This window comes from Meriones unguiculatus, chromosome 9 (assembly GCF_030254825.1).
Source record: "Meriones unguiculatus strain TT.TT164.6M chromosome 9, Bangor_MerUng_6.1, whole genome shotgun sequence".
Lineage (NCBI taxonomy): Eukaryota > Metazoa > Chordata > Mammalia > Rodentia > Muridae > Meriones > Meriones unguiculatus.
Window position 1 is genome coordinate 49,417,362 of NC_083357.1, and position 23,114 is coordinate 49,440,475.

Below are 23,114 nucleotides of genomic sequence, written 5' to 3' on the forward strand. Positions count from 1 at the left end.
GGGCTGTTTGCAGCGACCCTGGCCCAAGGACTCAGAGTGGAGAGACATGTTAGAAGCTGTCCAGTTGTTCAACACCTGTAAAAACAGAACGTGCAGCCTTTCCTGTGTAGTCACTGGAGTGTCCTGGCAGCTACTCAGAGACCTGGCCTGCCTCTGGGAAGCAGGTTGATCCAAGCAACCAGAGCTCCAGCTCATCCTGCGCTCCACCTCCCCTCCGCTCTGAGGTGAATGTGGCTGCTAACCCAGCATGTGGCTCAGCTCAGCAGCTCCCTCCAGACTGAGAGAGTGATGAGTGCCGAGCCAGCCTCCAGAGCTGGAGGTGTGATCCTTGCTGTGACAGCTCTTTCCATCCGTCCATCCTCCAGAAGATACACAGCAACCAAGATACAGCTGTCTGGGACAAGGCAGCGCCTGTCGGTAATCCCAGCACTAGAGAGGTTGAGGCAGGAGGAGTGTAAGCTTGAGTTGGCCCGGGTCACATAGCAAGTCTCCAAACAAACCATGGCTATGTAGAGCTTGGAGAGCTCTGAAGGGACATCACACTTCGTGGGAAACCACCTTCCGTAAGTTTCCCATCAGTGTTTGCCAATGGAGAACAGGATAGCAATGCCAGGGATCAGGACTGGGCATGGCAAAGAAGGCTGAGAATGGCCACAAAGGGGCATTCTCTGTGGTCCTGGGATGTTCTGTCCTTTTCTGTGGTGGCAGTTTCACAGATCTGCTGTGATCATGTCACGTGGTGCACATGGATCTGGCTGACGCCAATGGCATCAAGGACAGAGTCAGCACCATTCTCCAGGCTGTGACATCACACTACAGTTACCCAACATGCTACTTTCAGGGTGCCAGGTCTCAGGCCCTCCACATGTTTAGATATGAGCTCTAGCTGGACTGCAGAAGGATTTCTGATGGTTAGATAAAAGCCAGTGTTCCTCTGGAGCTCACGAAACCAGCCTTCTATCCCCCAAAGGAGTCCCTCGCCCCAGCTAGTCTTTATAGCCACATGATCTGTCCACCCAAGCGCTCTTGCTATCTCACCACTCTCACTACCTGTTCTCTGCTCTCATGCTCTCTCACTATGTCCTGTCTCTTGCTATGTCCATTATCCTCTCCCCCTGCCCTGGCCATGTCCAGTCTGGCTTCCTTTCTCTGCTCTGGACTCTCCCAGATGCCCCTGGATAGATGCTGTCTCTTGCCCACAATAAAAACCTTTCCCCTAATGGAGCCATCATGTTGGCACCCTTCATGGAAAATGTTAGAGGTACACAAGGTGGTTTGGTGATTTTTGAGACCTACAATCTGTCAAAATCGAAAAAAAAAAAAATTAAGCCCCGTCTCTGGGAAAGGATGCCTTGCTTTGCCGACACACGTCACCCCCCCACCCCCCACCCCCACTGACCTGATTCTCCAGGCAGAAGCTGCTCTATCAGCTAGCCCTGGGCGGGGCCGCCATTGACTTGCAGGAGAGGAGAAATGATCCCGGCCGTTAGACACCTATGCTGGCTAGTTTTGCCCATGAAGTTTCAGGAATCACTCAGTCTGAAAGTTTTTCATAAAAGGATAGCAAGAGCACTGAAATGAACTAAAAAACGAGGCCATTGACAAGGGGCCATAGCCACAACTCACGATGCATAGCCTGGTTCAAGTGTATGCTGGCTAGTGTTTTGTCAGCTTCTATAAGCTGCAGTCATCAGAAGGGGCTTCAACTGAGAAAATGCCCTATAAGAGATCAGGCTGGGCCGGGCGGTGGTGGCGCGTGCCTTTCATCCCAACCTTTTGGGAAGCAGAGGCAGGCGGATTTCTGAGTTCCGGCCTGGTCTCCAAAGCGAGTCCTGGACAGCCAAGGCTACACAGAGAAACCATGTCTCAAATAAACAAAAACAAAGAACGAAAGCAAGCCTCTGGGGCATTTTCTTAATTAGTGGCTGATGGAGGAGGGCCCAGCCCATTGTGGGCTCATGGCCCTGGTTTCTATAAGAAAGCAGGCTGAGCAAGCCAGTAAGCAGCACCCCTCCATGGCCTCTGCATGAGCTCCTGCCTCCAGGTTCCCGCCCTGCTTGACTTCCTTTCTTGTCCTGACTTCCTTCAATAAGGGGCGATGCAAGCCAAATAAACCCTTTCCTTCCCAGTTTCCCCCGGGCCACGGTGTCTCCCCGCAGCTACGGTGACCCTAGCTAAGACGATGGGCTTGCCTCTGCAGCAGAAGCCTGTCTCAGCTAATCCAGAGGCAGAGCCCTGGCACGTGGGAGTCTGTGCTCAGGAGCAGGGGAAATCTGTTACCGCTCCTCAGACGCTGGCCGTCCTGTTCCCACACAGCAGCACTTTAAAAGAGTGCTGTCTTTATGAGGCACCTGGCACATGTTGTATGTTGTTGTATGTTCTTTAAACAACAGTCCCTGTGTTATTGTTTCCATATGAACCAATTTGCCAGAAAGACATTAAATGACAAATTATGTGTAGAAATGAAATGTCCAGTTGAGGAATTGTACACAGGGGAGAAATCAGAAACCGCATTGTCCTGTAAGCTAGTGTTTTCATCCAAGAGGCTGTGCAACTGTTCTAGGAAAGAGAGGCAGGGTACAACTTGACTCATCAAAAGTGTCAGGCCTACAGAGCCAGGTCACGAACTGCAACCCCCCCCCCCCCCCGCCCTCAGTGCCTGAGCTTGAGCAGGGCCCTTAAGCATGCAAGGCAAGCACTCTAGCAGCTGAGCTTAGCCCTCAGGCTTATTTAAGAAGCAGGCAACATGCTTCATGGCCTTTGGACCCTGGATGCTCTTCAGCAGTGGTCAATCTGTTCATCTGTGAGCCGTTTCTGAACCTCATCAAGACCTGAAGCTGTTTGGGCAGCTCTCTCAAAACCGGTGGGGTGCATTTCTTTGGTCCTTTATGCAGACCAACTTCACCTCTCACGCTTTTTATGTGGTTTGAACATTAAGTGCCCCCTCCCCCCCCCCCACATCACACACACAGGCTCATGTGTCATTTTCAATTGAACAACTTGTGGACCAGCCTGGGCTACAGACATGAAAACAAACAAAAAGGTCATCAATCATTGCAGAAGCCCCGGGGGTCCCTGTGCTCACAGCTAAGCACTGGGGAACCAGGAACGTTAACCACCCAGGATTGTTCCATTCAAAGGAAAGGCCGCATAACCTGTTACCTGCCCGGAAGGCTGGGGCAGATGTGGTTAATGATCTTGGCACTTCCTGTGTGATCCTTGTTTTTCTCGCTCTGTAGACCCCATCTTTATATACTTAGAGCTGCGATGTAGTCACATCAGATCGTTTATTAGCTTTCCTTGTGCTTTGCCGTGCACACGGGACTGAGTCAGTTATCACTGGGAAAGTTTGTCCTTAAACTACTCCAAACAAGTTCACCTAAGCAAAATCGGATGGTTACACTGGAGCACAGCTAGTGGAACCAGCTACCATGGCTTTAGCGATTTAAAAAGAACTTTTACAAATTTGCTCAGGGGCAGACTTCCCAGCTAGCCGGGAGGAAGCTCAGTTTAATGCCTGAGACTGGAGACAGGGCCCTTCCCCTTCCTCTGCCTCCTCAGGGTTGGCTTGATCCAAAAGCCGGTAAAACTAAGCCTTGTGTGAGCTCCCTGAGAACTAAGATGTCACCTTCCACCCCCTGCCACAAACTGAGACCAGCGGCTTTCAAAATCGAAAGAACAGCACCAAAAAGTTTAATTGCCATAAAGTTGAGACCATCCATATGCTAAAGAACAAGAGCGAGTTTGGTTTCTGGAACCTGGAGGCGCCTCACATCGTCCTCTCCCTGGACCTGGGAAAGGCTGTGCACAGACCCGGAGCGTCCAAGAGGCTGAACTCAGCTGCCCGGCGCAGGTAAAAGAAGTTCATCTGAACACCACAATTATACACTCAAGAATCCTATTAGAGGACATCGGAATGTTTGTGGTTTGCTTGTAATATCAAAATATTTTTTAAAAAAATAACATGCTCGCTCTAAATTGCTAGTATGAAAACAGTTCCTGCTACTCTTCAAAATAGTCATAGGCATGTAGTGTCTACTTTGAAAAATAAAAATCTATTGAAAGCGTATGTAGCTGTCCCTTTGGAAAAGGCAGCCGCGGGAAGGTTGGGGTACAGGGGACTGGCTGCGCGCAGGAGCTGGGCCTGGCAGGCCTCAGCGCCCCGCCGGCCTGTCGGCGGGCCCCAGCAGCAGCTTGGCTCCCGGCTTGTCCAGGCTGGAGTTAGCGCCGTCCGTGGCCTTGTCCGGCTCGGGCACGCAGGTGCAGCCCACCGGGATGGTGACGTAGTGTTCGGCGTACACGGAGCGGCCCCCCGCGCAGGCAGCCGTGCGGCGCAGCACCACGGCCGGGGAGTAGACAGGCGCACTGCGAAAGCGGAAGTCCTCCTCTCCGAAGAGCCCCGTCAGGCAGCCGCGGCACAGGCAGTAGGCCTCCGGCAGGTACCTTGGAAAGCGAGCAGGGTCGTAGGAAATTCTGCGGACAGAGTGAGAGAGTGAGGGCCACGGCAGGGGCATCACCCTGAGTTCAAGGCCACCTTGGGCCAAATGAGGATGGTCTGAGCTAGGCTGGGCCTGACGTAACCAGCAGTTAGCATCCAAGTCAGGCCTACCCGAACAATTACTCCACAGGGCTAAGATTGCTCCACCATGGCGCTTGACCTCTGTCATATTTCAGACACGGAAGGCAGCATGGGCCACTATCCCCGAGTGCCTATAAAACTACCCTTTGTCAAGGTCATGGGCACCACGGGCAGGTGACCACTGTATCAAAACAGGCCATCCTGCCCTCCCAGGCTGCTGGGTCAGCCCTGAGGAACCACCTCTGTCAACCAACTCCCAAGCCTGCCGGGCTCTGCAGCTCTAGCTGTGGTCCCTTCTAGGAGGCAGGCAGGTACCAGTTCCTGCAGATGGCCACCCTGTGCAAAGGCCGTCCAGTGGCCCTGTCCCGGTGTGTGCTCTCCAAAGGTGCTCAAGCAGCAGCAGGGGACAGACAGGAGGGCCGCCGGCCAGGGAGATTTGAAAAGTGAAAATAATGGTTTCAATTCCATCACTCTGATTTTTCTCCGAGTCTTCCAATTCAGATGCCAAATGTAAACATCTCCAGGATAGCCTGTGGCCAGATCCCGGGAGAGGCCACAGGTCAGCTACAGGTGGCTCACTTGGAGACAGACATCCTGGGATAGCACAGCAGCCACCTCCACAGCTGCAGAAGCCCCTTCCTGACTGTCCCCCTGCAGAGGGCAGCATTGTCTCCGTTGCTCCTGAGACTTAGGTGTGCCTGAAATCATGTCCATTAGTCTGTGCATCTAGAACACAGGTAATCCCTATGGGTCTGTGTTTTCCTCTGGGCTCTAGAGACTCTTGAATCCATCATCATCGCCTTAACCTTAACCTTGCTAACATGTCCAGCAGCAGACACATCTGAAGACCCACTATGTGCCAGCAGAGGAAGCGCCACAGGGCAGCCTCTGAATCTGATAACGAAGGCAAGATGGAGAGGGGGCAGGCTTGGCGCTCTTTCTGTTCTAGACCTCGAGGGGGGTGGAGGGGGCCACTGGCTGTAATGCAGCTTAACCTTGGCCACCCAAGGGCATGCTTTCTCCCTGGTCCTTAATACTTATGAGTACACTTGCCAACAAAAAGACCTCCCTTTGCACTCAGTGCACACATGCCAAGGAGGGAACTGGCCTGCAGAAAGAATGTCCTGGAAATGATGGTGCTGTCTAGGAAAGTGGGGTCTGGGGGCCAGGAAGGCGTCCTGGGCACGGCACCTTTCGACTCCCTTCTTATACTGTTCCAGGGAGCAGAGAAATGGCTGGGTGAAAGCATATGTTATGGGTGGAGAGATAAAGGCAGACATATCCAAGCAAACAAACCCACTCTGCCACCTGTGCCTCCCTCCAGCACAGGGTGGAAATCTACTTTAAAGGTTTGTTGCTACTGTTTGCTCAGGTTCCACCTTCAGGAGTATGGGAGCAGAGTGAACCCGGCACACCCTTGCCGGGACCCATCTGTCTCCTGACGTCCTTAATAGCTGGGATGCGTGATGTCTCTGATCATCTCCAGCGTTTATCCAGCTCATATGTGAGTTCTATTTCAGGCCGTTGGAATTCAGGCAGAACACCTCTGTACCATCCAAAGACGCACACAAAGAAACAGCTGGACTGCCTGGCCCAGATCAAGGGGGTAGAAGGGCATTTGGAGAAGAGGTCAAAGTCAGAGACACATGTCACAGTAGGAAAGCACAGGGCGAAAGGTGCAGAATGAAGAGTGATGCCTGTGTCAAGAGCGTGGATCAGACCCTGACAGGTTCAGGGAGTGAAGCGACCGACCCACTACCACTTCAGAAGGATCCCCCCAACTTCGTGGTAGAAGCATGTCTGCGACAAAGAGGAAGATCTTGGGGTTTGAATCTGGGGATATGGTTCGTAGTTAGATGAGAGTTCATGGGGGTGTATGGAAGGGGAGCAGGCAAAGGAGGAAACACAGTCTGCGCATAGAGACTGGATCCCCAGGCCAAGACAAAGCAGAGCCTGTGAGCAGGCTGCTCAAAAACTTCAATGGGGGCAGAGCCAGCCCGTCAGACATACTGATACAGATGCGGCCACACGCTATAGCTGTAACTTTCTGCTGGAGACCAGCTAATTCATAAAGAGCAGAGGTTTGCGTGGGGATGGTGGCACATCCCATCCCCGGGAGGGAGAGGCAAGCAGATCAGAGCGGACTGCATGGTCTGACCTGACCACTCTCTAGAAGAGAGCTGTGTTTAGCATTCAGCTTATTGATTCTGGAGTCTGGGAAGCTCAAGAACATGCCTTCCTGAATGGTGGGGCATATCAGGCGGTGTTTAGGACAGAATGATTGTGTGTAAGCATGTGTGTGTGAACAGAAGCACTGGTAGAGGCTGGGTGTGAGATATGAGAGCAGGTGTGAGAATGTAGGCGTGCTCCAGAGGACCCGTGTGTGTAGATGTGAGGCTGTGTGAGCACGTGTGGTACACAGATGGGCATGAGCATGTCTGAATGTGTGACCATGTGAGACGAGAATGTATGTATGTATGTGTTGATCGTGAGCGAGGACATGAGAGCATGTGTACTCATGTATGTGGTGGCAGGCTAGGGTACAGGTGTAACAGTCTGAAGGGAGTAAAGGAATTTGATCCCGAAGCTCCCTAGATGGGAAGAGAAGACAGGCCGACCAGCACCCAGTGAGAACCCAAGGGAACTCTCGGAAGACCTACACGAGGTGCTTCTCTTCGGCATATCTGCTTGCCCTGAGACCATCACCAACCCCTTTCGATCAATGCCAGCCAACATCCTGGTGTCCTTCGGGAAGAGCCAGCACTCAGGTGTCGCTCTGGCTAGCTATGTAGGTGAAGCTATTCCTGCCTGGGTGCCTGATAGCCAAAGGCTCATCCCACTAAAAATATCCAGCCTGGCATCCCAGCTCGTCCCCAGGCCAAACCTTAACTTTAAACCCTTCGGATTAAGGCTAGTGACAATCCCCCACCCCACCCCCACCTGACACCTGGGACAGAATGAAGGAATGAACATGGGTGTTCTCAAAATGTGTCTTTGAGACCTGGATTGTTCCTTCACACAGGAAGGTACTCAGCACAGAGAGCAGATGAGCCGTCCATGGTAGTGGTCCTCACTCAGAGGGGCCAGCACCACAGAGAGGCAAGTACCTCCCCCCACCCCCCACCCCCGCCACCAAGTGTGCAGACGCCAAAGCTTCCTGCCAAGTCAGGAGAATCACCAGCTCTGTGGGGAAGAAACAGCAAGCAAAGCCACCATCGGGACCCTTTCTCTTCCCAAACATGGACATGTAGCCCAGCAGAAAGCCAGCCTGGCCTCCGAGGCCAGTCCCCTGCTGTCTCCACATTCGCTGAATGCTGCTCTGTGCAAACTTAGCCCAGGCCCTGCTTGAAACACATCAAGTTTTCCCCACTGACGAGCCTGAGGATCAGCCCTGGGCGAGTGTGAAGTTGGCCCGGGTGAGTGGCAGCTGGCGGGGCTTAATCCAAGAACAAAGGACAAGTCCTCCAGAGCTGATTAGAGGCGATGGAAGCTGAGCTCCCGGAGGACCGAACGTAAGTGACAGCAGAGACAGAAAAAGAACACTGACTCTGCGGCCTGGGCATGGTAGGAAACCATTCTAAGCTGCCAAGGCGGGACTCAGAGAACAATGAGCACGTTCCCAGCAGGAATCTGCCACCTGATGTGTGCCTGTGAGGGCCAAGTGTAGCTGCCATTGGCTCAGTCTCCCGCTTCACAAACATTTCCATCTCTTAGCAGCAGAGCCCAGGCACAGCTGATTCTCTCCAGGCGGCCCAAAGATCTCCACGCCAAGCTAGCACGCCAGGGGGTCTCGACCAGAAGTCCAGGGCACCCATGAGTAAGCAGGGACGAAATGGCCTCAGTAGTCTGAAATCATCAGCACTGAGGGCTAGTGAAACGAGTTCAACCCAGCAGATTTTCTAGAAAAGGCAGGAAACAGTCATATATCAGTCCTGGGAAGAAGATGTTGGTCCAGTCTAGTCACTGACCAGTGACCCAGACCGATTCATTGCTGCTGGTTGAGGGGCTGCTCTGACAGGAAAGCTACCTCTCAGGCTTCCTGATGGCCCTTGGACCCAGGCCTTGAGTCCCCATGATCTTGGAAAATTCCCTCAAGTAAGCATATTCCTTTAGTCCATAACATCAGCACATCTTTGAAAATCCCAGCTTAGAACTTGGCAAGCTGATTCTAAAACTCACAGGGAGGAAAAAGGGCCAGAATTGTCCGGACACATTCCAGGGAGAATGAGGGGGTGGAATCTCCAACAACAGACTGGAGAAGATTAAAAGACTATGGGAAGACAAGACGGTGGGTGACCCCCAGGGACCTCTAAAGGATAAGCAGCTTCCTTCACTAAAAGCTGAGGCTCCTCTGAAAAGACCCCGTCAGTGCAAGCCAGGAAGGACAAACGAGGCCACCAACATGGGGTTTACATGGTACGTGCATTAGAACCAAGCATGACAAACATGGGGTTTACATGGTACGTGCATTAGAACCAAGCGTGACAAACATGGGGTTTACATGGTACGTGCATTAGAACCAAGCGTGACAAACATGGGGTTTACATGGTACGTGCATTAGAACCAAGCGTGACTCTTGTTTAAAAATGCAGGTTCTGGCAGAGTGTAGGATGTGACACACAGGTCAGTGTACCACTCAGAAGGCTGAGCCAGGAGGACTCTAAATTTCAGGCTAGCCTGGGCTACACCTAATATGGAACCCTGTTTCCTGAGAGATGTGCCAATCATCCTGACTTGTTCATTATATAATGCACCCATGTATGGAATCCTTGCACGTTGCCTCACGGTTATGCATAATTATTATGCTAATAAGAGTTAGTACATATCCTGGAAGACCAGAAATGAATACGATTGCCAGTCTCCTTGCCCACCATCTGAGTATGCGGCTCCGTGCTCACTCCCTGTCTCCTGATCTGTCCTGCTCACTTAAACGCGGCACCCTGTCTCGTCCACCGAAGCCTGGCTGTGCTGAGCAGCAGTGTCCGACCACATCTGCACCGGACGGCTAGCCATGTCTCCACAGACAGAGTGATGGCAGCTGGTGTGCAACAGCTGGACCACACGCTTCCCAGGGCCTTTTCTGTACGAGCAAACCAGTCCCAGACTGCCCTCCCTGCCGACAGCGGTTCACACAGAAGGTCATTATAAGCCGACTTGGCACGGCCGTGGGACGGCTGTGGGACTTAGTTGTGCCTCGCTGGAGGCACATAAGTGAGGTTTTTAAAAATAGCAATGCTCTTCCCCCAGCCCCTAGAGATTCTGAATTAATTGCTGTGGAATGGAGCCAAGACATTGCTACTTTTTAAAAAGCCTCCCAGATCATTCTCAGATAGCCCTGTTCAGGCTGTTTGGTCTCCATATTTAAGAAAATGAAGCCAGAGCTGATGATGCACAATTGCAATCCCAGCATTTGGGAGGCTGAGGCAGGAGGATTGCCACAAATCTGAGGCCAACCTGGGCTATGTAACAAGACACACTGTCTCAAAACAAAAAGAAGTAACGAATTACAGAAGGTTTGAGGGTTGGGTCTACAGTGCTGGCCTCATATGAGAGAAGCTTTAGGCTCCATTCCCAGCACTGGGGAGGAAAAAAGGGATTTGTAACCATTTAATCGTCCATATTCTCTTTGGAGCTAGCCCTGGCTGGGCCTGGCGGGGGTCACTTCACCACAGGGAAGATCTCCCTGTGGATAAACTACTGTGCAGGGATCCAAGGCCTACAACAGTGGGCTCTGTGGATGGGCAGGGCTAACTGGGGACACTGGAGGCCACAAACAGCTTCCCTCTAGGGGGAGGCTGTGGCCAGCGGGCACATCAGCTCCACCCTCCTTCCATTTGCTAAGGCCCCAGGGAGCCAAAGCGCTGCTGTGTCTGCTGCCAAGAAGCACTGAAAAACACTTCTCTGGCCGCTGGAAGAAAACACCGTGCATTTCTCATGGAAGAGGACATGGAAAAGTTCGGCAGGGATGGCACAGTCCTGAGCAGGACCTAGATCCCATGGGCTCCGCCTGGCCAGGGAGAGTTGGAGGTCAGGTCTGCCCTCGCTGTGCCACCCGAACCTGGCAGAGCCTCGGCTAAGCCTGAGGCGGCTCCAGGCAGATGTGGCTCTTCTGCCAGCGAGCTACCCAGGGCTCCGGCATCAGGGAGGCTCCTCTGCCCCCCGCCCCCTCACCTCTGTGGGGAAGTAGAGGTACTGAGATGATGGCACCTGGCCAGCTGGCTCAGCCTCGTTGTCATCACCAGGTGGCCTCTGGGTACTTAGCATCTAGCCCACATCTGCCACATGGGGACGGGCCAGCCTGAGAATCCACCTACTCGGTGTAAAACCTATCCACAGGTGGCCAGCAGGACAGGGCACTAGGAAAGAATCTGCAGTCCAGGGCGCAGCAGCGGGGTCTTGCACAAGGGAAGAACGGAATGGGAACGGCAGCCCAGATTTCTCGAAGGCTTTCATTCTTTTGTCATGGCAAATGTGACACTCGAGCAGCTGGGAAGCATCTCTTCAAAGGAAAAACTCACTCATGCCCACAGGATGGCTCAGCTCTCCAAGGGAAGCTGCAGAATGTGGGTCCAGAGCCACTTTTGATGTTCCCGACCTTGGGACAATGGGGGAGGCGTCTGGGTGTGCGAGGGAGGAGCCCACCTGGTTCAGCGGGGCAGCTGTCGGGTGGAGGGGCGGCTCACATACACTAGCCTGGCCTCTACCCTCAACCCTGAGAGTGCCTGGTATTTTCTCCTTGACAGCTTAGGAATTCTGGGAGACGTGTCCTCTCTCCTTCACCTTTTTAATGTGCCATCTGTGGAGGACAGATATCGGAAGGAATGTCACTTCATGGCCTGTGTGGGACTGCCTGCATTTGCCCAAATCCTTCTCTTGGCATGGGCACACACATTCTATTCAGGTGAAGAGCGCTGAAAGAGGTATCCAGAGAGTGAAATATTGTCATCCTCCCTGGCAGCACTCTGCATGCTAAGTAAAGCCCCGGCCCTGGGAGCAACCAGCCATCAAAGCTGATGGTAATCCCGGAACAATGCTCCATGACAATGCTTTTATTTTTATTCCTTGACAGGTGATAGGTGCAGCAGAGCTGGCTGTATTCTGAGCAGCCCACTGGAGGAACTCAGCTCTGTACTTGAGCAAAGTCAAGGTCACTTGTCCATTTCAATATATATGTGTGTTGTCTATGTTGGTATATATAGCTCTAAAAACACCAACATCTCTTAGTTAAGCTGCTTGGGGTGGGGGGAAGTATGCTTCCAATAAGGATGAACAATATGAAGACTTCCAGCCAGGTCAAGTATTCTCTCTGCTCAGGTGTCTGTCCCTGTCCCTGTCCCAGTCACCCATCTTTTTCTTAACAGAACGTTATCTTGATAAGCTGGTGTAGGAAGGACAGAGTTCCTGTGCTACTGAAGCTTGTCCAGAACGTTAGCTAAAACACAATGCAGATATTCCTGGAGGGCAGAGAGGTTTGTGACGCTGGCTTACGGTCATCTGGAGCAACTCGCAGGCATGAAGCACAGACACAGGAAAAATGAACTTCCTAAAGCAAAACAACCACAAAGAAAACTTGACTTACGAAAAAAGCCTCTCCACCGTAAGTTGCAAAGAGATGAGAGTCCCTGGGCCGGGCCCCGGCGCTATGCTGCCCCCTGTTGGCCAGAGTCACCTCTGCAAGGACTCTCTGGTCAGTTCATGGAATTCTGTCCTGGAGGCTTGGCACAAATTTGAGAGCGCATAAAGGCAGGAGGGTGTTTTTAAAAGGCAAGCGGGAACCCTTTAAGAGCGGACCCGCCGTGGGCATGGTTTCCTCTACTGTTAAGCTGCAGACTCCCCTTATCACCCAGTAGATGCTTTCCTAGAAATGTGCCCCCGCAGGCCGGACGTTTACTGCTTATGAATTAAAGCTTCGTTTATAAATTAGTACTCTGAGTTAATGGAAATAAAACAAAACCGTCAATGCTATAATGAAAGCTGTGTGAGCCTCTTTGTGCTGTACTCACCCTTCCCATGAGAGGGTGAGTACCTACCCGAGATGCAGGGAGCGAGGCAGGTGCCACTAGCCCTGGGCGGCTACACACGGGTCACCTGTACACAGCAGGCAGCGCTGGGATGTCACTGTGATAATTAAGGTGGCTAGTGAGGGGCTGCAGAGAGGGCCGCACGCAGTGTGGGTGCCCTGGGCAAGGGGTGGCGGTTCCTGTCCCAGGAGGGACAAGGCTTGGTGACGCCACTGAGGTTGTCTGCATTTGGTGTTCTCAGATCTCGGCTGACTCTGGGTCATTCACGTCACTGACAGGGAAGTCGAAAGGGGGCGAAGGCAGCAACGATCTTGATTTCTTTGCCTTTTTCCAATGTTATATCTATTTGACGTCTGAGACATCAAATATGTAGTCCAATGGCCTCGAAAACATGATTCTCCTGCCTTAGCCTCCTGCAAGCTGGGATGGCAGGTGTGAGCCATACCCCCTTGCTGAGCAGAAACTGTTGATATAAAGTGGCACTGGGGACCGGTGACGTCCATGGTTCCAGTGTGGGCCTGTAACGCCCTTGTTGACATTTGGTGGGTAAACGTGACCTCAGGTTTGGGAAAGAGGGAATAACTAATGGCCATTTTCAGGGCAAAGGGCTGCCTTTCCTTCTGAGACTGTAGAAATCAGCAGCTGCACACAGCAGACCAGTTTGTCGGAGCCCAAGAGCACCCTGGTGGCTGAGCCATCAACGGGCAGGGGTAACTTTGTCTGCTCGCTGGTACAGGAAGTGGAGACCACAGGACCTGCACAAGTACATGCAGAGAGCGGAAAACTCTCACGCACTGAGATGCGCTGCACCCTGAGGGCAGACGCTGGTGTGAGCCCCTCCTCCCTTGCTAAAACTGTATCTTCAGACACGCTGGTGGTCACGTGTCTCAGGCTGTTCCATCAGGATGTTGGAAGAGGTGTCAAGGCCAACCTCAGCAGGCTGGCACAGAGCAGCCAGGGTGCCCAGGAAAGGGTGGGCTATAAAGAGAGCCATCGCAGCACGGGTTCTGGCTGAAGCCAGTGGGATTTCTTCCTGTGGAGAACTCTGGGAGGAAGTTACCTTGGAAGGAGGGAAAAGTCAGGAGCATGTGGACTCACCTCAGGGCCTTCCAGAAAAGCGCACAGACCAAAGAACATTAACAAGGGCCTAAGGTCACCTCAGCATCCACCCACACACGCCTGCCGCACATTTGCTGGCTGTTGGTCACCAAGAGCAAACAAACCCTGTTTGTTGTGAAATAAATTTAGGTGTAGGCTCTTAGCGTCTCTGCAGGAAAAGTTATATAAAAAAGCAACAAATAAGGCCTAAAAATAAACTATTTTACATTGTTCATATCCTGGAGAAAACATGTTTTTAGCTTAGTACTGGAAGAACAGACACGCTGACACTGCTTGGAGTACCTGCAAGTATTTCTCTCCGGTGTGTCGGCACACAAGCTGCCTTCAAGTCTACAGACTCAGTGAGCCAGCGGGAGAGTTCAGAATACATCAATCTGCTGTCTAAAAAACCTTCCTGCGCAAGCATGTTGATTTTATTCTTGGCATTTTTGTTTCTTAAGCAAAGGAGAAACAAACATATTATGCCACAGGGTAAATGAGAAAGTATTTTTATGTTCCAGGAGATGAATGTTGCTTTCCTAATAAACACCCCGGGACCTGGACGGATGAAGTCAGAGGTGTCTGTTAGGTCTGTTACCTGGTGACAATCTCTTAATGTCCAAGCTGTGACATCCTCAAGTTTAGCTCAGTCATGGAACCACAGGCCTCTGCAAACCCTACCTCAATGTTCACAGCACCCCTTCTGGGAGGCCCCAGCCTGTCACACCAATGCTCTGGGCATGTCTCCGATGCAGCTTCTGCCTTTTTCTCATGGCTGGGAGACTTCCCTTCTCTCCATTTAACAAAGAAAACATCTTCAGTAGGCTCAGTAGCACAGGCCTGCAGTCCCAGATACTCAGAACACTGAGGCAGGAGGATCACTTCAACTCAGGAGTTTGAGACCAGCCTGAGCAACACAATGAGACCCTTCTCTTTAAAAAGCTGCTGGTAGAGACAGGCATGGTGGGGCACGCCTGTAATCCCAGCGCTCAGGGAGGCAGAGGCAGGCAGAGCTCTGTGAGTTTGAGGCCAGCCTGGTCTACAAAGTGAGCCCGGGACAGCCAAGTCTACACAGAGAAATACATAATAATAAATAAACTTAAAAAATAAAGAGTGTCATGATGTGTGTGCTGTGCCAGTTCTCTTTCGGCACAGAGTGGCTGCGTGCTAGTCGCACCTTTTCCCTCAGGGACGCCGACTGATCTCCCGTCCGGATCTAAAAGCTACCTCCTTCTTCATAGCTCTGTTTTACACAGCTTCTTGTCTACTGGTGGACAATGTGATGCCTTCCACCCTTGCTGCCACAGCAGCGACTAGTAGCCTTGCCCGCCAGTCATCTGGTGTGTAGACACCTGGGGCTGTAGAGAAATACTGATAAGTCAAATCATTGGGCCCGCGTGCTGTCTGACCCTGAGGGGGAACGGGTGCGCGAGTGCACACACTCGGAGGTGGCGGCAAGCCTGGAGCCCAGGGCCTGAAGCATCACGGGTAACAGCCAGACCTCCTCTCAAGACATACTTTGATAATTACATTTCCTAGTCTCCTATTCCAAGTCATCCCAATTCCACCCCCACCACTACCCCCCACCGCCACCCCCCCCCACCCCCACCCCCGCTGCACCAGGACTTCCTCGGCTCCCTTCTTCCTCCACTTTTGTCAAAGCAGCCTGGTTGATGGGTGCAAAACACAGTTTCTCACTATGGTTTCCACATGTGTTTCACTCCCTGGACTGCAGTAATCGGCTCTTCACTCAGAGAGAGGAGCATCACGTGATTTTCCTTGCCTGCACGTGCCCTGACCTTGGCCCACCTTCCCATGATGTCACTGGCTTTACTGGCTCATGGGAGCTCACTGGGAAAGGAGCCCTTGTGACATGGGTTGCAAACATGTCTCCCTCTGGCTTGCTCTGCAGGCCATCCTGTTCTGCCAAGACGACATAGCATATAATTATATAACTGCATTTCTTAATCTTATCTTTTATGATGTCTGGGACTGTGAGCTGCTAAACAAGCCTCCTCCACACCAAGATTATAAATAAAATTGCTCGTGTTTTTCTTCCTCTTTGTGGCCTTATTTTTTACACTTCAATCTTAGAAGCATCTGGAATTTGTTGCACACAGCAGTGAGATCCAACCATGTTTTCTTCCAGCTGGAGACCCAGCGGTCCTGAAACCATAATCCCCATCCCCACTCCCAGAGGCTGCTGATAGTTCAGTGCCTGCTTTAAAACCTGGATTCCACCTACAGTGAGTGAGCTTGCCTGTGCTGTGGTATTTCTGACTATGCCTGTTTTCCTACCCATCTTCCTTAGCATTCTGCTTTGCCTAGAGGAATATGGTCATCTCAGTCCTCCAGCCCCACAGGGATTGGGTCTGGGAATCTAGGAGAAAAGCAAGTTCCCCAGACACTGGGGTCCCATCTGTACAGTGGTGTAGACTTTGCATAGAACCTACACAGTCCCATCTGTAGCCATCTCCACATGCCCGGTAATGTGACCTGCCACAGCCATGCTCTGTGCACTGCTGTAGACTGTGTTGCCTAGGGAGTACTGAGGAGAAAGACCCGCAGATTCAGCACGGATGTGAGCTTTCCCAGACAGCCTTGATCTACAATTGGTTGGCTCTGCGGATGCAGAATCTGCAGCTCTGAGGATGGTTGAGTGTGCCACCTCTGCGGCAGGTGCCACTCCTGTACCCGAGCTGGTGGCATCTGGGGGGCGTACTTCCACTCAGCCACCGAGGCTCTCAGAAGCTCCTTCCACATCCCTCTCACAGATGAGTCTCCGTACTTCCTGAATTGTACTTAACTCAGGAGGTGAATGGCAACAGGAGGGAGTGCACAGAGAGGTGGGGAGACAGGGCTAGCTTCAACAGTCAGCATCTGCAACAATGGCCCAGCATGGTCCCCGGAACCCTGGCTCCCTTCTAAGCACTGCAAGCTACTGTTTGCTCACAGGGCAGATTTGTGTGTGTGTGTGTGTGTGTGTGTGAAGAGAGAGACAGGGACAGAGAGACACACACAGAGAGACAGACAGACAGAGACAGAGAGGGAGACAGAAGGGGAGAGACAGAGACACAGACACACATAGACAGCGAGAGAACTTGTCACTGCTGTTGAATCCTGTAGAAACACCCAAAGCTATCTGATCTGGCTAGTGGCAGATGGGAGCACCCCCACCAGATCCAGTCACCCCAAGTTAGGGGCTCACCAACCACTTCCCTTTCTGCCCCTTCCCTTCTTTCAGATGCGGCCATGGAGAGCACCAGTGCCAGGCTGCAGCAGGAGCAGCCTAACCTAACTTTCCACGTAGGATGCCAGAGAAAAGAAGCCCCAGCTTGTCTTGCAGCTTTGTGCTCTCTCTCTCATCCATGTCACCTGTCCATCTCAAAGGCAACAGGACTCAGCAGGCACAGGCTTAATTCCATGCTTCCTCTTCAGAAACTTATTAGGGACGGTGCTCTACGGCCTTGTCCAGGACCAGAGGACTTGGGACCTGCTGTGGGCTAAGGCCTGCAGGGCCCTTGAGGCCAGCCTCAACTCCAATACTGCCTCCCTGAAGAGCTAGGATTTATGACAGAGGGTCTCCCGTGCGGGCCCACTTCCACGGGGGCAGAGCTGTGAGAAGGGACGGACTGCAGGTGGACTTGGCTTGAGGTTCAAGTGGAGCCAAGAGGAAGTCTAAGCTTCAGCTTCCTTTGGCAGCTGAAGGGGTTGGGGAGCTGGGGGAGGAGCACAGCTCAAGGGAGCTGACTAAATTGGCCCCAGCAGTTACCCAGGACATAGTTCATGCCCTTGGTGCTCCCTCCCTCCCTCCCTCCCGCTCAGCCAGCCTCTCACCAGCCTTCTCTTTTCATTAGTATCTGCCCTGGTCCTGTTTCTTTCCACTGTCTCCGAGGAGGCCCGGCTGTCTGCTGGGAGCTCTGCAGCATGCCCGCCTGGTACCATGTGTACCCGCATCCCTCACTGACCTGCTACAGTCTGTGTCTTAAGTACCCCTCCAGCAGAGGCTTGCTCCTCGGGGTGCTGTACTGGAAGGTTGTGGAGCCTTTGAAGATCGGGTCCAGCTGGAGGCCTTTCTGTCACTCAAGTGTGTTCTTGAAGGAGAAGGGGACTCTAATCCCTTCCCCTTTCTCTCTTTTGCTTCCAAGGAAGGAGGTTCTGCTCTGCCTCCTCTCCCCGAAGCACTGCCCTCTGGTGTCCCACCAGAAGCCTAAAGGCATCAGGTCTGCCTGGCCATGGACTGAAACTAAAACTGAGCCAACCATTTTTTTTCTTTTCAAGTTCATTGTCTAAACTTTTTTGCTGTTTTTGTTTTGTTTTGTTTTCTCTGTTCGAAAGAGCCCTGGCAGCCCTGGACTTGCTCTGTAGCCCAGGCTGGCCTCAACCTCACAAAGACCTACCTGCCTCTGCCTCCCAAGTGCCTCAATTTAAGGCCTGCGCCACCACGCCCGTCAGCTATTTGTTTTAATTATTTACTTACTTACTTTGTGTATGAGGTGGTAACCTTGATATGGAGGTCCGGGGACACTTGCTGGGGTCTATTCTCTCTGTGTGGATTCCTGGTATCAAACTCAGGGCCTTAGGCTTGCCAGCAAGCACCTTTATCAGCTGAGCCAACCTGTTGCCCCAGGTCATTGTCACAATAATGGCGAACTGACTAATAGCATCCTCTCTGGAATACAAGAGCAGACTGCCGTATGGTCTGGGTAATCAAGAACCGTGTGTGATTCCAGCACCCAGGGGCATCTCTGTGAATCTGAGACCAGCCTGTCTACACAGAGAGTCCCAGGACAGCTACATAAAGAGACCCTGTCTACAAACAAAACAAAACACACAAGGTGAATAAAGTGTAATTAATAAAAACAAAAAACAAAACAAAAAAAACCTACGCCACTGGGATGGGGGCAGCTCAGTGGCGGACCACTTTTTAGCAAGAATCAGGCCCTGAGTTCTGGATCTGGCCTGACAGGGCAAGCGAACATAAGCTCTGACGGTGGCTCTCTGTAGTCACCGGGTTCTTCTCTGCCCTGGCCACAACTGTCCGTCCCCGGAGCCACCCCCATCCTCAAAAGCTCTTGTCTGAGGTGCGTATCTTTCTTATCTGCAGGGCAGTGTGAGGGCTCCCTCCTCAGTGCTGCTTTTTGCCTTCTGCCCTGAGCTCAAGGGACAGTGGCAGGATCTGCCCAGGTCACGGGGCCACACTCTAGCTCCGTATCCGCACACTTCCCTTGTTTAGACTCGACCCCTGGATCAGGTCATCCTCAGACTCCTGCCATCCTCCACGTGTTTTGAATGTCAATTTCACCCTCAAAACGACGTTCTCTTCCTCCCTCCACTTCAAGCTACCACACACTGGCAGCTTTGCTCGGCACCTCATGTTCTGTCCCCAGATGAGTTTCCCCAGACACTCTCTCAGAAGAGCCTCCTAGCTCTCCGTGCTCAGCACCTCCAGATCACACTCCCACAGGCCTCCTGTGCGAAACCCCGTAAGAATTAATGAAGGGTCATTTGGCTTGGTTCCTCGTGGTGTAGCTCGCAAAGAGCAGGTGCTCAAATGGTATTTATTGCATAACAAACACAAAAGAGCTGGCAGGAGGACACAGCGTTTCTACCTTTGTAGAGAGCCTAGTTATCCCACCTGCCTCTCCTGGTTCCTTCCTGAGCATACAGACCAGAGGACACCAACCCTACCTCGCCAGCCTCCCATGGTTCATCCCAAAAGTTCCACCCTGCCCCACCCATCAGATCCGCCCCGCCCTCCTGCTCCTCAGACCCCACCCATCGGGCTCCACCCCACCTGACTTGCACCCCCCACCCCCGACGCCCTTGCCACACCCCTCCGGCTGCAGCGGGTTCCGCCCCATGGCCCCGCTAGTTCCGCCAAGGCCCCTCAGGACCCCGTCCTCCAAGGCCCGCCAGGCTCCGCCCGCCCCCGCCCCATCCCGCTGGCTCCGCCCACCCCGGACCCCGCCCCTCCGGCCCCGCCCCTCGGGCTCCACCCTGCCCCACCCACCTGCCTGCAGGCCCCGCCCCGCCCCGCGGGCCCGCTCACCTGTACGCCCAGGGCGACACGCTGCGCAGGTTGGTGGGCGGCCGGAAGCGGCGGTCGGCGGGCCTGCCCCCGGCCGGGCAGCTGGCGTTGCGCGCCTGCTCGCGGGGCCCGAGCTGCAGCGTGTGGTGGAAGGCGCTGAGCACGCCCGCCGCCAGCCGCCCGTACAGCTGCTCCAGGAGCTCCTCCGGCCGGTCCGCGCAGTCCCGCGGCCGCGCCGGGCGCCGCCCGGGCCTCAGCGCGCCCGCCGCGCGGCCCGGCGCCAGGGCCAGCAGGAAGCCGACGGCGAGCATCCAGACCTGCGGGCCAGGCCGCGCTCAGCGTCGCGGGACCCCGCGCACCGTGAGGCCCTCCCCGAGCATGGGCGCCGCGCGGGCCGGCCCCCGAGCGCCGTCCCCGCCCGCCCGCCGCCCGCGCGGCCCCCGGGGCCCGGCCCGCCGCCGGCCCGCGCGCCCCCGGCCCCCGCCGCCGCCGCCGCCCCGAGCCGCAGCCCGCGCGGGGGGCGGGTGCGGGGCGCGCGTGCACGTGTGCGTGTGCCTGCCGGGCTGCTGCGCCGCGGGCTGCGAGTGCCTGTGAGCGGCCGCCGCGCCCCGCGCCGTGCCCTCCGCCCCAGCCCGGCCATGCCCTCGTCGCTGCCCGCGAGGGCTCTCACCAGTGTCCCCAGCATCGCGTCGCCGAAAAGCTTCCCGGACCTGCTAGGAGGGGGCCTGGTGGCTCTTCTGCGAAGTAAATAAAGGCGCCGCGCGCGCGGGGCGTGTGGCCTGCGGGCTGGGTGTGCCCCTGCACCAGTGGACGGGCGAGGTCCGCCTGGCCGGAGGAGGAGGTGGTGACTGGCCTCGACGTCTCCGCACGGACCAGTGGGGCCGCGGGGATGCAGGCGGGAGGCCGACTTTGGCGCAGAGGAAACGGAGCTCCCTAGGTATTAAAGCGGGCCAGGAGCTGGACAGGCCACTTGGAAATGAATGAACGCAAACCTGGAAGGACGCTCCTCCTAGGGACCACTTCCTCTTCGGGGATTGAGATTAAAAAGCAGTTCTGTTCGGCTGAGGAGAGAGAGACTGTTTTCCCCTAAATACTCATAAAATGACTCCGTGCCTCTTATGCAGCTGAAGGCAGAGTAATAAAACCCTCCCCCAACTGACACAGGGCTGTAAGTGGGCATCACTTGGTCTAGCTTTGCGGTGTTGGAGAACTCAATCATGATAATTAATTGTGTGAGCAGACATGTAAAAGGAGCCTAAGGTTCTGTGAATAAATTCAGGACATCAGCTCAAATGAAGGACTATATTGTATCTTAAGAGAGCTGGCTCGCTTACTTGTTCATTCTACAAATATGTCTTGCTTGCCAGGCATCCAGCTAATGAATATGATTACTTTTGAGCATTTACGCTTTGAAAATAAAAACAAATGGTTGAGACTTAATTGAAAGCTTTTTGAAAGTGTGTGGAATATTTTTTGACGCCCTAAAATGGCTTACACCTTTGGGTTTTAACCAAATTGTAAACCAGTGTTTAAACTGCATTTCAGTTAGGCTGTGCAGAAAAACATTTGCCTTCGATGTTTTATAACTGAAATGCTTTGTAACAGCTTTTACCGCTAAAAGCCCCTCTGGACCTTACAGCTTTAAACAATTTACAGTTCCTAGTAAACACACATTTGGGTTTATGTGAAAAGCTTTTCAAACAGCGCATAAATTGTTAACATTGTCTCCTTCCTAGTAAACGGGAATAAAGACCTTGGCACTCGCTGCTGCTTATTTTCTTTTTGGAAACATAGTGTGGGAGTATTTCAGGGGTGAGCTTGTCATTACCAGAGTCCCATGGGACTACTTACCACTGTGCCCTGCTTCAGCATCCTTCCCACTCCTGGTGGCACAGGGCCAGTCAAAGTACAGTCCAGTTTCTCCTCACTGGACAACTTTTTACCTTCCAGATTACCTGTAACAGTTTTCAGTTTGGAAGGTCCCAGTTACTGAAAACGTACACTGATTATAAGATTCATTGTGATTAAACAGACGCAAAGCTTATACACAGGTGCAGGTTCTTTAAAAAAAAATCAACTAAACAAAAACCAAGTTCTTCCCAGATCCCGGCATTCTATGAAGATATAAGACACATATTAATGATGAGTTCAAACTTGAGGCTGGGGAGATGGCTCAGGCTTATGGAGTACAGGTGGGCCAAGATCTGTCCCTGGAGCCCAAATAAAGCTGGAAGGAGAGAACCCACTCCACAGAGTTGTCCTCTGGCCTGCGTACAGATATCTTGAGGTACGCATGCAATGTGACATTTGTGCCACCACACACACCATTTCACACACACAATAATTAAACAGTATGTTAAAGATTAATCCAGTTAAGAGCACTGGCTCTTGCAGAGGACCTGTGTTTGGTTCCTAGCACCCAAATGGTGACTCACAACCATCTGAAACTCTAGTTCCAGGGGACTGACACCTTCTCACCTCCGAAGACACCTGGTACACACACGATGCACAGACATACATGCAGGCAAAATATTTCGTAAGCATGAAATAAAAATTTAAAAATTAGTCTAAATACATAGTGGTGGGAAAGTGTTGGAGAACACAGTCTCCCCGTGTTCCTCAGGTAGCGGCGCGTGGTCCGCGCATTCTTAGTTCTGTGTCTCCGCTACTGTGGATTTAGCTTGGTGTTACGTCCCTTGCTTCCCTCAGCTGTCCCAAATCTAGCAAAGCTGCAGGACCGGCCTTTGAGGTGCCTCTGCCTCCTGAGTGCTGGGATTAGAGCTGTGTGCCACCACCACCCTGCTGTTTTTGGTTTCTAATCCTGCCTCATCAGCCTGAACCCAATAGCAGCCGGGTTCTGAGTGCCCAGTTGAATATTTCTTTCTCCCTTGTCTGATCTCTGCTACCAAATCGTGTGGCCATATCCAAGGTCCCCTCATCAGTGTCTGATTCCAGCACCCAAAATATGTCCTGTTCTGCACTTCTCAGACTTCATCTGTCTTCAAGTCATGCCATTCTCCGTAACATTCCACTTCTTGGTCCTTAGTTCTTGTCCAGTTTCATAGCCCATCTTTATCACATTCTTATAATCACATTCTTTTAATCTCTTATTTTGCAGTACTTGTCTGCACTTAATCCACCTCTTAAAATAAGAACCACATGGGCTGGGGAGATGCTCAGCCAGTTAAGTGCTTGCTCTACAAGCACAAGAACCAGAGTTCAGCACTCCGGAATCCATGTAAAAAGCTGGGATCAGCATTTGTCTCAGATTAGCTTGTCTGTTTGTAGACATGTCCCCCAAGGTCTGTGTATTCAAGGTCAGTCACTGGGGCTGTGTCCTTGAAGGGGTGAACCAGGAGATGACGAGCTGCTCTGCCACAGGCTG

At 52.9% G+C, this 23,114-nt stretch overlaps 1 protein-coding gene across 1 annotated transcript; it reads right to left on the reverse strand.

The window, feature by feature from the left end:
• Positions 1-3,662: 3,662 nt before the first annotated feature.
• On the reverse strand, positions 3,663-21,348 carry Il17d (interleukin 17D). Its single transcript, XM_021639086.2, has 3 exons — positions 20,400-21,348; positions 19,751-20,046; positions 3,663-4,473 (listed from the first exon to the last, which is right to left on the reverse strand). The coding sequence occupies exons 1-3, from the start codon at positions 20,412-20,414 to the stop codon at positions 4,155-4,157; spliced, it is 630 nt and encodes a 209-aa protein (XP_021494761.2). The 5' UTR covers positions 20,415-21,348; the 3' UTR covers positions 3,663-4,154.
• Between the last annotated feature and the right edge of the window lie 1,766 nt (positions 21,349-23,114).